This window comes from Lepus europaeus, chromosome 18 (genome assembly GCF_033115175.1).
Source record: "Lepus europaeus isolate LE1 chromosome 18, mLepTim1.pri, whole genome shotgun sequence".
Lineage (NCBI taxonomy): Eukaryota > Metazoa > Chordata > Mammalia > Lagomorpha > Leporidae > Lepus > Lepus europaeus.
In genome coordinates this window covers 33,970,918-33,984,216 of record NC_084844.1, presented here as the reverse complement: position 1 = coordinate 33,984,216, position 13,299 = coordinate 33,970,918, and the positions used below count along the sequence as shown (strand labels likewise).

Sequence of the window (13,299 nt, the reverse complement as noted above, 5' to 3'; positions counted from 1 at the left end):
CACCATATCCAGATCTTAAACAAGAGTCAGAGTGTGAACCCGACAGGCAATGGTGAATAAAATATTCACCTGCCAAAGCCAGCAATGACTATAGACATGAATCCAGAAAATTGCGGTTGGAGTGTTTCTAGACAGTCCATCATTGTACCCTTCTGGACTCATTCCTTACATGGGAACATAATCTAATACTACAGGTCAAGAAAATACAGCTTGGATAATGTCTGCTCAGAAAGAGAAAATCCAAACTCATCCTTAAACAACACAGCCTAAGTTGAGGTTGGCCAGTACCTTCATGGCTAGAATTTATGAGAGAGTGGCATACCTCCCTGGCCGCTTTCTGTACAAACCGCTCATCAGTGACCCGGAAGGCCCGGCACAGGGCCTCAGCAGGATCATGGGGGAACATCTCCTGGCGAACTAAGTTAACGTGTAGGTGAATGGAGGCATAAATGGCAGCATCTACTCCCCCATGGCCATCAAACACTGCAAAGTAAGCTTGTTCTTCCTGGTCCTGTCAATAGAAACACAGAACAGTTAAGGGAGTTGGTTCTAGTATGATTGAAATCAATGTTTCAGTGTTGCCCATCCTTAACCTTCATTGCATTTGTCATTCAGATAAGGAGACTAAATCATGCCTGATCAACTGCTGAAATATCTGGCAATATTAGGGCATCTGTGTTTACACACTGGAACACATCATGCTCAATTAGATCAGGCTGAAGTATCCTCTTTGGGAAAGTCGTTGTCTTGTACCATGGAAACCACCCACATACATTTGCTTCAAAATTGCTGTTACACGTTGAGAGGAGGGAGAGGAATGAGAAGGTATGAGGAAGAATTGAGCAAAAACTGTTCTGAATTGAGAACTTTTTTCAAAATACAGCTACTTTTAACAGTAAAATTAGAACCTATGAGAAAAGGAAATAACTGGCCCTCCAGCATAAGGCTAACTATGTTCAGAATGTTTAAAATACATAAAGGAAAGAAAGCATACACATATTTCTAAACTATAATACTTAAGTCATTCTTGGTCACAATGAATTCTCACCATTTATAGCAGAGTCTCTAGTTAACCAAATTTGAACACATCAGATTCCCAAATGCTCTGTGTGGCCCCACCTCTTAGCTTAACCCTGTGATCCAAGATTTAGCTTCACATTTTCTAGCAAAGACAGCTGCATAGGGAGGGTCTTCCAGTCCTGTGCTTTGTCTTGACAAAGGACACTAATCATGTTAATTTCAACCATTTTGGTGGTTTGCTTCTTCATCCGTGTTTCAGTCTCAGCTCTGTCCCACTTAGATCTTTGACTCAACTCTCACTGAAACCTGAACTCCCTTTAGACAATCAACGGTAGTGATGTATTTCATTTACAAGTATTTTGACTTCTTTTTCCTTAGGTTCTGAAGCCTTAAAGCAGTTCACCTGTCATTGATTCTGAGCAAATCAGACAGCTTTCTCATCTGTTAAGTAAGAAGCGAGTGCTATCTCTTGGGAACTAAACAGGTGTATCTGTGCTTTTAAAAAGTTCTTTTTGAAGAGTACATTACAAAAGTACCAAATGTAAATGTCCATAGAATAATGACACCCAAATGTTATAAAAATCTGAATTTAAGATGGATATTACAACTTGTCATTTTGCAATTTAAGCAATACCATCTCTAATGCCATTGGAGACTGATTAAACAGAACTACCTAGAAATAATCCTGACATGCATAATTTCTATCTATATTAGGGCAGTACTCAAATAACTATAGCATCAGAAGAAACAAAAGGGAGTAAAATGAATTTCTTTTTAAAAAAGTACAGCTTCTTTTAAAGGAGACAAAAAATATTTACTGATGTTTTACTTATCATACTAATGTGTGATAATTTGGACAAAGAAGGGTAAAGAAGAAATAAATAACACATATAATTCCACCATCTATAGATAACCAGTTTTTCATACATAGATATTTAAAATTAGGATCACTGTACATAAAAGCTTATAACTTTTTGATCATTTGTTATATGATTAACATTTTCCCATGAACTTAAGTATTATTTGAAGACATTGTAAATGGCTAAAAATATACATCATATGAGCATATCATAGTTATAATTTCCTTAAATTATTTAGATCATTTCCAGTTTTAATTTGAGAGACACGGAAAGAGTGATCTCCTATCTGCTAGTTCACTCCATTCGCTGGAGCTGGGAGTTGGGAATATGATCCAGGTTTCCTATAAGGTTCAGGAATCCAATTACTTGAGCAATCACCACTGCCTGCCAATGTGTGCATTAGCAGGTTGCTGGACTCAGGAGCCAGAGCAGGGAAACTGAATCCTAGAAGTCTGATGTGGGATGTGAGCATCTTAACTGCCATGCTGAATACCCACTCCTCCAATTTTTTTTTATTATAAACAAGCATTTATGTTAAACAAAAAATAGATGACTATTCCACATTTGTATTTCCTCGTAACAAATAATCAAAAGTGAAATTACCAAATCAAAGGATGTGTGACAATGTATACTTCTAAATATGCATTGCCAAACTGCCCTCAAATCCTATTTCACTATAACAAGAGGTTCTCTTTTATGAATTAGGCTTATGGGATGATTTTAAAATAAGAAGGCTAAATAAAAACCAATCAAGCCAACAAATAGCAATAATGCTGTTTAGTTTGAGTAGACTCTTTAAACAGGTATAGTGATACAGGATTGTTTTTCACACAAGAGCTTGTACATTACACTTGCAGGAACATGGCACTGAAACCGAAGATACCAGCTAAGCTGTCTTTGTAAGCATTAATTACCTACCCACCCCTCACTGCTGATTAGACCTTGACAGCTAAAATTTAAATTTAGCTGCTAAGTGAAGGAAATATTGTGCTTTGTATAAATTACTGCATTTTAATTTTTTAGTTATGGACTAGAGTGAAGAAAAGAGGCAAATGACAGGAAAAGGAAACCAATCCATCTCTGTTTGTATTAACATAATACATTTAATAGAGAAAGAGAGTAAGAAAATGGTTATTAAGCTGACAAAGCTCATATGAATCCAATTTGTCAGTCACAGAGGTTCATGAAATATAATTCTAGCTCCTTTCCTGTTTCAGAGACCAAGATTTTGAAAAGAAAATCACATGAAATAAGAAAATGTCTCAGCCTTTAATTCATTCTTTTATGTTTGTGCTTTGTGTTTCTTCAGTAACACTGTAATATGTGAACTTAACAAACACCATTTTGATTGTACTATAGAAATAGTTCCCTTTAAAAAGAAAAAGCATTATTGAGACAGACTGGTTTTCTTTTTTGTGTATATGTTTATCAAATAGCTCTGAAAGGTTACACAAGAGATTCGTAACTTCCCTTGCCTTTATGAAGGGGAACTGAGTATCTCTGGGAGAAAAGGATAATAGAGAGATTTCAATTTTCCCGATTTTGAACCATCAGAACCTATTCAAAATAACAGATAGTCCCTTTTCTGTTGTCTACTATATGCAAATTTACGCACGAGACATTTAGTCCCACTCTGACCTATCAGAGATACGATATTAGAAGTTCTCTTCATTTTCTAGTAGGACCATGAAGGTGTTTTTGAAATCTCTCTCACTCTCCAGAAGTGCCCTTTACCTCTAGGTTGAAGAGCATATTAAAGTCAGGAATGCAGACATGTTTGTCCTCCATTTTCCTGCGCATGTTTTTGATGGCATGGATTGATGTCTCATAATAAAGCTGGGGTCTCCTGCGGAGAGGGAAGTCTTTCACCCAGCTGCAGCAAATCTCGTGTAGTTTGCTGAAGACAGAACGGGCCAATTTCACTGTCTCAATCTCTGTGAAGGAAACACAGAAACCCCCAATGAAGAGCCTTGTAAAACTGCTTTTCATTTGCCTGCTTGGTAAAGACAGAAAGTAGGTCACCTTAGTCAAGCTCCTTCTTAACAGAAGAAATTTATCCTTCTATGCTTTTGAAGAAAGAAAATGACAGCCTATCTGGTGAAAATCAGACCACTAAAATATCCTCATATTTCTTGAGCAGAAAACTTTCGCCTACAGCTGGACCCATTCCTATGCTTGATTTTTTCCAATCCAGGAAGTGCTCTCTCTCCCTGCTGCTCAAGCTGTTGTGGTTGTACCCTAGAGAGCCACTCTCCTGTTAAGCATACAAGAATGACTGGAATACAGACGACTGTCTAGTTAACTGAACTGTGGATGGCCAAAGAAGACACAGCTTGCAAACTACAGGAATGAGAGAAGTTTCTCTTGGTTACCATTTGTCTTCATCCCTCTTTCTTCCTTTTCTCTTCCTTAACCAGTTCCCTAATCTTTATCCATCTTGCAGATGATCATCTGGAACTGAATTACACATTTTTGCTATTTGATATCTTTATTTGTTAAAGTTTTAGGCAGTAGTTTAGCCAATAGGTTAATAAGTGGGTTAAAAGATGTATATTTCTCTACGGAAAAAGGTACTGAAGTTCTGTCCCTCAGTACATGGCCATATGTGTAAGCCTTTTAAACAACACTACTACATGGTACTGAAGAGATTGCATCTGATAGCATTTAGCCCTCCAGTCAAATTACATACTGCAATATTTGTTTTCTCAGGCCAGAATTTTAGTGGTAGTTCTTTTATCTCAGATAAAAAAAATTTTTTTTTTACTTTACTGAATCAGATATAGCTTTGTGTGTGTCAGATGAGCAATAGCTGTATAAACCTCCTCCAATCTAGAAGACGTATCTCAAAGAAGAGATGCTGTATTTTCCTGAATGACCTGGGAACTTGGACTCCCATTTTTTAATCACAGTTCTGCCTTTGCTTTAATTTGTGACTACTATGTTTACCTGCTTTTAAAATTCAAAATGATTTTTAAAAATGATTGTATTCAGAAAACCAATGTCAAGTTTTTGTTTCCTTTCTTTCCTCATTAGCACAGTACAGGGTGGCAAATCCTGCTTATGGCTTAATTCCTTTAAAAATTTTTTGTGTAACTGAAAATCAAGGGACACTGAAAGTGAAAGAAAAAAAAGTTCAAGAAGAAATACAGCCTGAGGAGAGGTGTACAAGTAAGAAACAGCTTGACTGCTCTGAGGAACCCCAGTCTTCCTTTAAAACAATAGCTGCCTCACGAGATTCAGTCAGCAACTAACTATGTGTATCATTCCAGTCCACCTGGTCTCTGCCAGATGCACACAGTGAGATGGCTGTGCCTTTACTTGACTCCATTTTAAAATAACCAGGTGAATTCAGAAACTCAGAATTCAGAGAGAATGGAGTGGAATGAAACAAATAACTGATATTAATTATCAGGATAGTTTCGAGATTCCCATATAATAATATAAATTACTGTTTTCATTCTTTGGTTGTATAGTACTTGTAGCATATAGACCTGCACTGTCCAATAAGGTAGCTACTGGCCACACATAACTATTTAATTAAAATTTATATTTAAAATTCAGTTTTTTGGTTGTATTAGCTATGCTCCAAGGGCTTAATAAATTTATTTGGCTAGTGGCTACCAGAGAAAACATTTTCACAAGTGTACTGTCAGTGCACTGAGTCAGTACAGATAGATTAAATTATTGAGAGCACTATTAGTTTCATCTCAAATTAGTTAATTTCTAGATCTGTCCATACTCCTCAGTTACTTCTTTCCTGTGCTTCCCAATCCATTTTGTTTAACTAGTATAACCCTTAACCACATTTTGTAACAACAGATACCATGTATTGGGTGTTTGCTACAACATTCTGTGTAAAACCATTTCAATCCCAATACATGGAGCTCTAAAATCCATGTTTTTCAACTCTCAGATTAGACTAGAGAGAGGAGCTGTGTCTTAACTGTCCTTCATTAGCCATAGTACAATTCCCAGCAGACAGCAGGGACTTGTTAGATGTTTGTTGAATTAATGAATGCGGAAACTGCTAATATTATATATATAAATTAAATAACCACAAAAATATTAAATTATTTATATACTTCTTGGTTATTTAATTTGCTTCATTCATCTCTCTATGTCTACAGTGGTAAATTATTTTAACTTTAAAATATGTTTTAATATCAGGAGACTAGTTTTCCTAACTATTCTTAATTTTAAAAAATGTAACTTGGGTAGTTTGACATGTTTCTTTTTCCAGATGAACTTGCTAATTATTTTTCCAAGTTTGTCCAGAAAAACTTATTGCCATTGTTTGAGATCACATTGAGTTCACAAATTAATTCAGAAAAAAATGGATATTTTTTCATAGTGAATCCTATCCAGGGACAAATTATATCATTTCATTAATTTAAATTCTTTTCTTGTTGATCAATAGAATTTTAACCCAGATCCTTCATGTTTCTTAATCACTTTATTCTCAGCTATTTTCTTCATTTGCTATTTTTAATTGGAACTTTGTTTTAATGTGTTATTTTCCACTTAACAAATATTTCCTTCTTCACTCTCAGTCCATGTTCAACTTGGGGTAAAGCATGATTAAAATATTACTACAGAATCACATTCCTCTGGCCACAGGGAGTAAGTTCATCAGGAATGGCAAACTATACAAGTTGGGTTGATTAAACTGGATCCTCTGACTTATGTGAAAGCAGGTGAGATAAGCTATTCTTGTTTTCCTGCTCAACTAGAGTAAATGAAGACCTGGCATCCCCAGTAGTTACGTTGCCATCCACGGAGTGTGAAAATAAAAATCAGAGAGTGTGCAGCTCTGCGATGGAGAAATGCCAGGGTCTGCTGACATCATTTGAAACCTTGAAACTATCTGTGTAGCCTTAACACTGGAGGGCAACCAACAAATTCTGTTTCGCTGAAGCCAATTAGAATTGCATTTATGGTCTGTGCAACCAAAAAGTTCCTGAATATACATTAAGAATAAAAACTTGATTTTTGTTTGAACCAAATTTTGTCCTACGATGTCCAAGACATATCTAGTCCTACTTTATTAAGAACATTTTTAAAATTTGGGAAGGATATTTTACTGAATGCTTCTTTTGGCATCTTTAGAGATTATCCTGTTTTTCTTAACCTATTAATATAAAAATTATGCTAATAGACTTCCGAACATTTTTATTGTGTTCACTGCTATTTACCCATCACAACACTAAACATATGGTAGACTCTCAATATAATATTCATTGAATGATTTAACTGTTGTACTCAATATACAAATATTTTGCTTAAGATTTTTTTATACTGATTACTAAGATGGGTCTCATTTCCTTTTGTTTGGTCTTAGGCTTGGTGTGACTGTTAGGCTATGCAAATATTTCTTCTTTGTACAATTAAAGCATTTTTAAAAAATAATATTGTAATTATCTATCTTTGACCATTTGAAAATATTCACCTGTAGAATCATCTATTCTGTTTCCTTTCGTCCTTGAAAATTTTCTCAACCTGTCTTTCCTTAGACCATGTTTACTTATGTTTTTTGAGAAAAATACCCAGGTCTTCAAATTTATTTACACAAACTTTTCTTAATTCTTTAAATTTCCCTTGTATTAGTAATCATTTTCCCATTTTGTTTTTTATTTTCATGGGGATACTTCAAATTGGGTTTTATATTGTTTGAAAAAGTTACATCTGCCCAACTAAATTAGTACCACATCAGATATGCAAGGTCACATAGAAAACAATCTATAATGAATGACATAAACATGAAAAGAACATTAAGTTAAGGATTTTATTTTATGTCTATTTTTTGGAAACAAGAAGAAGAGGGATAAAAGGCACATCAGGAGGGACTGCGGTGCCTTGAAGCCAGTGGCAGCAGGACCTGTTCCCTCTGATGTGGGAATAAACATGACCCGCCCCAAAGACGCTGCTCAGCGAGGTTCACACTAAGTGACTGGGGGAACCAGATCAAGGATTTGCAAATGGTTCAGAATTATAGCTAGATAAGTCTGAATCACAGCAATATCATGGAGACATCACTGACTAATCTCCTGGGAAAATATAAAATCAGAATGACCAATGATACCACCAAACAACAGCCCTTTATTTCATTTCTGTTTTACTATGGGGCTCAGAAAATTCTTCCAAAGTGGGTGTGTAGGACAGTTCAATTGTACTACACTAGGTATTCGCCTTCTGCAAGGAGTGATGTAGGACTTCAATATATAAATAATTGCTGCTTGAAATGGAAAAAATATATTTAAAAAGGGGTACAAAAACGTGAAAATTATACAAAGTAGCAGTCCACCCCCTCACAGCTGTAAATTACTCATCAGATGTTAATGTCATTGTACTGAGTTGGAGCTGAGTCAGCCATCACCCTGGATGCAGTGAAGCAAAATTTAATCTCATTTTTTCATTATAGAGCATTTACTTTTATACATCAGTACCAGAGGAAAGACCAACGCTTTGTAGAAGGAATTTTATTCATCTTGACTCTGGAACAGTTTGGTTCCAGATGAATCAATCACACTCACTATAAACAGGCATGGTAATTCCTTGCCAGTTTTCTGTTAGAAGCAATCTAGAGAAATAAAGAACAGGAATGTTTACGTTTATATTTGTCTCACATTCTCTGGAATCTCGCTACTCTGATGTACTAATATATGCTCTGCTCCCTAGGTACCATGTTGAAAGGCAAATGCTTAAAATAGAACAAAATTTAATATTCCTTAAAATTTCTGAGTAATTATCTAATTTTTATAAAAATCTTTTCATTAGACCCTGTCAAATATGTATGATCCTCATAATTTTCCTGGAAAAAAAAGATATACAATACATGCAATTAAATAATAATTACGTATTTATCATAAAGAGCTCTATTTAAATTTGGTAGATTTAATTTTAACATAATTGATAAGTTTTGCTAACCTGATTTTGGGCTTTTTAATTTTTACTTGGATTCTTAAAAGCTAATTTTTATTTTTTGACAGGTAGAGTTAGTGAGAGAGAAACAGAAAGAAAGGTCTTCCTTCCGTTGGTTCATCCCCCAAATGGCCACTACGGCCAGCACGCTGTGCAGATCTGAAGCCAGGAGCCAGGTGCTTCCTCCTGGTCTCCCATGAGGGTGCAGGGCCCAAGCACTTGGGCCATCCTCCACTGCCTTCCTGGGCCACAGCAGAAAGCTGGACTGGAAGAGGGGCAACCGGGACAGAATCCGGCGCCCTGACCGGGACTAGAACCCGGGGTGCCGGCGCCGCTGGCGAAGGACTGGCCAAGTGAGCCGCGGCACCGGCCAGCTAAAATTTTTAAATAGGTTTTGCTCAAATTCTCCCCACTCTCACCCACTCATATTTGTTTACTGACTTCACATGCTTCACTTTACTCTTCCAATATTTATGACAATCTCCTGTTGCTCCAGTTACCTCCCACATACTACCCTACCTTTTGCAAAACACACTTGTATTTTTTTCTCTTCACTCTTTTTATTGATTTATTTGAAAAAAAGTATTTGCATGTTTCCCCTACTTCCACTATAAAATCGAATAGTGGGTAAACACAACTGGATCTACTATTTTGTAGATATCTTCTGTGAATCACTATGCATGAGAAAATTTTAGTATTTTTAAACTTAAAAAATACTAGATAATAGACAGTTACCTACCCACAGTCCCTTCTGCACCATCTGTCTCCTTTGGGATATAATGTGCAGAAAGGTCACTCTGAAGAACTTCATCTGATGTGGCTCGGGCTAAAGCAGCGGCCAAAAAGGAAGGGCAGTTACTGAAAGAGAAAAACAAAAGTTATTTTCAATAATAATTAGGAGTACATTAATATTAATAATTATGTATTATAACATCTCAAAGTAAAATTATACCTTTAGACAATATTCAATAAATATTTGAATGCATACCATGAGGTATGCACTTGGTAGATACAGGTGAATAACAGACATGGCACCTGATGTACTGGGACTTACAGTCTGGTTAGGGAGCAAGAGGATAAATCAATCAACAAACAAGATATAACTTAAAAGTGGGATAAGTTTTATAAAGGGATCCAGCAGGATACAATGCCAGAGAATATAGAGGGTGATACCTGTTTAGAGACAATGATCAGAAATGCCATACCTTAAAAATGGAAGTACTCTGTTAATGTAGGAGGGGGGAAGTCAGGAGAGAATATTTCAGGCAAAGTGAACAGCATGTGTGCAGACCCTTTTTGAGAGCTTGGTATGTTCAAAGAATTAAAAGAAGCCCAGGGGAGAAAAATGAGAAAGGGGCAAAGTGATAAGATCAGAGGGAAAGGTGAAGTCTGGTTACTTACACAGGTAAGGAATTTGGGTTTTATTCCAAATGTAATGAGAACTCAGGTTGTGAGCAAGGGAGTACAAAGTCAAACATGAATTAAAATATTACATTGACTGTTGTGTCAAAGTAAATTAGAAGGGAGTAAGACTGAAGGGAGACCAACAAAGAAATTGTTATAATCCAGGTAGGAAGAAAAAGGTGAACATTTTGGAGAAAGAAAATACAGAACTCACTCATGATTGGGTATGGAGGGGAGATAGAACAGAATTAAAATTGAGGCCGGCGCCACAGTTCACTAGGCTAATCCTCCGCCTTGCGGCGCCAGCACCCCGGGTTCTAGTCCCGGTCGGGGCACCGATCCTGTCCCGGTTGCCCCTCTTCCAGGCCAGCTCTCTGCTGTGGCCAGGGAGTGCAGTGGAGGATGGCCCAAGTCCTTGGGCCCTGCACCCCATGGGAGACCAGGAGAAGTACCTGGCTCCTACCAATCGGATCAGCGCGGTGCGCCGGCCGCAGCGCGCCTACCGCGGCGGCCATTGGAGGGGGAACCAACGGCAAAAGGAAGACCTTTCTCTCTGTCTCTCTCTCACTGTCCCCTCTGCCTGTCAAAAAAAAAAAAAAATTGAGTCCTGGGTTTTCTCTGAGCAACTAGGTGAATGGAAGGATTATCTAGATGAGAAAACCAGGGAAAGCACAGGTTTGCAGAGGAAATTGGGTAGACAACAAGACTTCCTTTTAACATGTCAAATTTGAAATATCTGAGATACCTAATTGAGATATAAAATAGTGGAATGCTCATTCTGGTGTGGCATTCGGGAATGTTAGGAAATGTGGATGGCATTTAGAACTGTGGGAATAGGATCACATAAGGAGACAAGACAAAAAGTTGCTCTGCATCAGTGACTTCTGTCCATTTTGGAATAGAAGACTACGCCTTATCACTGTTGGGTAATGGCAGGAAGGAGGATGTAGTTAATTTGTCTCCTTAGTTCAGAGGTTTTCAGATCAAGCATAACTACAGGTAAGGAGCTATCATCAACAAAACACATCCAAGGAATCTTGGCTTCACCTGGACTGGATCTCAAAGAGATTATTATTTTTTTAAGGTGTATTTATTTGAAAGGCAGAGAGAAAGGGAGAGCAATTTTCTGTCCACTGATTCACTCCCCAAATGGCCCCAACAGCTGGTACTGGGCCAGGCTGAAGCCAGGAGCCAAGAATTCTATCCTGGTCTCCCACATGGATGGCAGGGACCCAAGTACCTAGCACCAGCTTTCAATGCTTTTCCAGGCACACTAGCAGGAATCTGGACTGGAAGCTGAGCAGCCAGGACTCCAACTGGCATGCTGATAGGAGATGCTGGCATCACAAGCAGTACCTTAACCACTGTGCCACAACACCAGCCCCTCAATGGGATCTTCAACCTCAAGCCTAAGCCTTTATGGAAAGTTGTGAGTTGTTTGGCAAAATAATAATAATAATAATAATAACAACAACAACAACAAAGGATTTTTTTAAAGGCCACAGCAGTATTTCTGGTCTCCCATGCTATTTCAAATCTTGCCATTCCCCATGAAGAGGCAAAATATGTTCCCTCTTGAAGAAAAAATATATATATAGCACAGGTGATGCTCTGTGTCTTACAAAGTTTGATCATTAAAGACCGAATCCCTTTTCCCTGTCCCCCCCCCCCATGCTTGTTCTTGAAACATAGCCACCCTGCTGAGAGGAAGCCCAAACTGGTCCACGTGAAGAAACCACATGAACAGATTCATGTGGGTATGAACTACGGCCACCCAGCCAACAGCCATCATCAACTTTTTGACATGTAAACACACAAGCCTTCAGAAGACACCAATATCCAACTGGAGTCTTCCAGTTACAAATATAAGCTGACCCTGGTTTGCCTAGTCTGAATTCCTGGCCCAAGGAAACTATGAGAACAATAAATGATTGTTTTATGCACTAAATTTTGTGGTAACTTGTTAACATAGCCACAATGAAAACCCAAGATTTAGAAGCTTGGCATAAGATAAGGAACATACAAAAACTGAAAATAAATAGCAAAATAAGTAACTGGAGAATCAAAACAGTGCAGTTAGAAGAGGGAAGGATCAATTCTGTTGAAAGCTCAAATAACGGACACTGAATTTACTAACATGAAGATCATTACAGCTTGCGTGCTGAGACAATTCACTGTGAAGAACAATCTTTTTAACAAATGGTGCTAGGACAAGGGGATATCCACATGTAAAAGAATCCAGTAGGTATCACCTCTGTATACCATATACAAAAATTAACCCAAAATGCATTATAAGCTTAAATGTTAAGCTTAAACTGTAAAACTCTTAAAACACAGGAGTAAATCCTTGTGACCTTGGATTAGGCAGTGCTTTTCTTAGATATGATACCAAAAGCACATGCCAAAAAAGAAAGCTAGATTGAGCTACATCAAAATTTAAAACGTATGTGCCACAAATCAAGAAAGTGCAAAGGCAACCCAGAAAATGGCAAAAAATATTTGCAGATCTTGTATCCAATGAAGGACTGGTATACATAATACACAAAGAACACTTGTACCTCAACAATGAAAAGATAATCCAATTGATCTGAATAGCTTTTTTTTTTTCAAATAAGACATACAAATGGCCACTAAGCACATGAAAAAGATGCTCAACATCTGTGATATTATATAAAAGTAGATATTTCATTTCTGATTCCTGACACAGAGCTCCTAAAATCCTTGTGATTTCCTAATTGATAGAGGTACTAGAAGTATCTTTTGTACTAATATTTGGCCTTTGAACATGGTTCCTACACAGAACTCCTAAATCCCTTGGGCTTTCTGGGGTGATAAGGAGTGTTTTCTAATGAGGGACTCTGGATAGCTGCAGGGTGATGACTGCCCACCAGAAAGATCAAGCCCCATGATTAAAAGCTTGAACTCTTCAGCTCCACTCTCCTCCTCCAGGGAAGGGTGGGAGAGTAGAGACTGACTTAATAATCAATTATGCCTACATGATTAAGCCTCTATTGAGATCTCTAAAAGATGCAGTTTGAGGAAGTTCCACATTGGTAAATATATCCACATGCTGGAAGGTGCTGAACCCATATCTTCT

General features: G+C 37.5%; 2 protein-coding genes across 2 annotated transcripts in view; one reads left to right on the top strand and one right to left on the bottom strand.

The window, feature by feature from the left end:
* The window catches only part of PPM1E (protein phosphatase, Mg2+/Mn2+ dependent 1E), a 215,194-nt gene that overhangs the window by 15,430 nt on the left and 186,465 nt on the right, over positions 1–13,299 (bottom strand). Inside the window, exons 2-4 of the mRNA XM_062216754.1 lie at positions 9,538–9,656; positions 3,615–3,814; positions 323–511 (exon numbers count right to left, since the gene is read on the bottom strand). Of these exons, the coding sequence (XP_062072738.1) occupies positions 323–511; positions 3,615–3,814; positions 9,538–9,656 (508 nt within the window). The remainder of the gene's footprint in view (positions 1–322; positions 512–3,614; positions 3,815–9,537; positions 9,657–13,299) is intronic.
* The window catches only part of TRIM37 (tripartite motif containing 37), a 177,555-nt gene that overhangs the window by 160,826 nt on the left and 3,430 nt on the right, over positions 1–13,299 (top strand). The window lies entirely within an intron of this gene.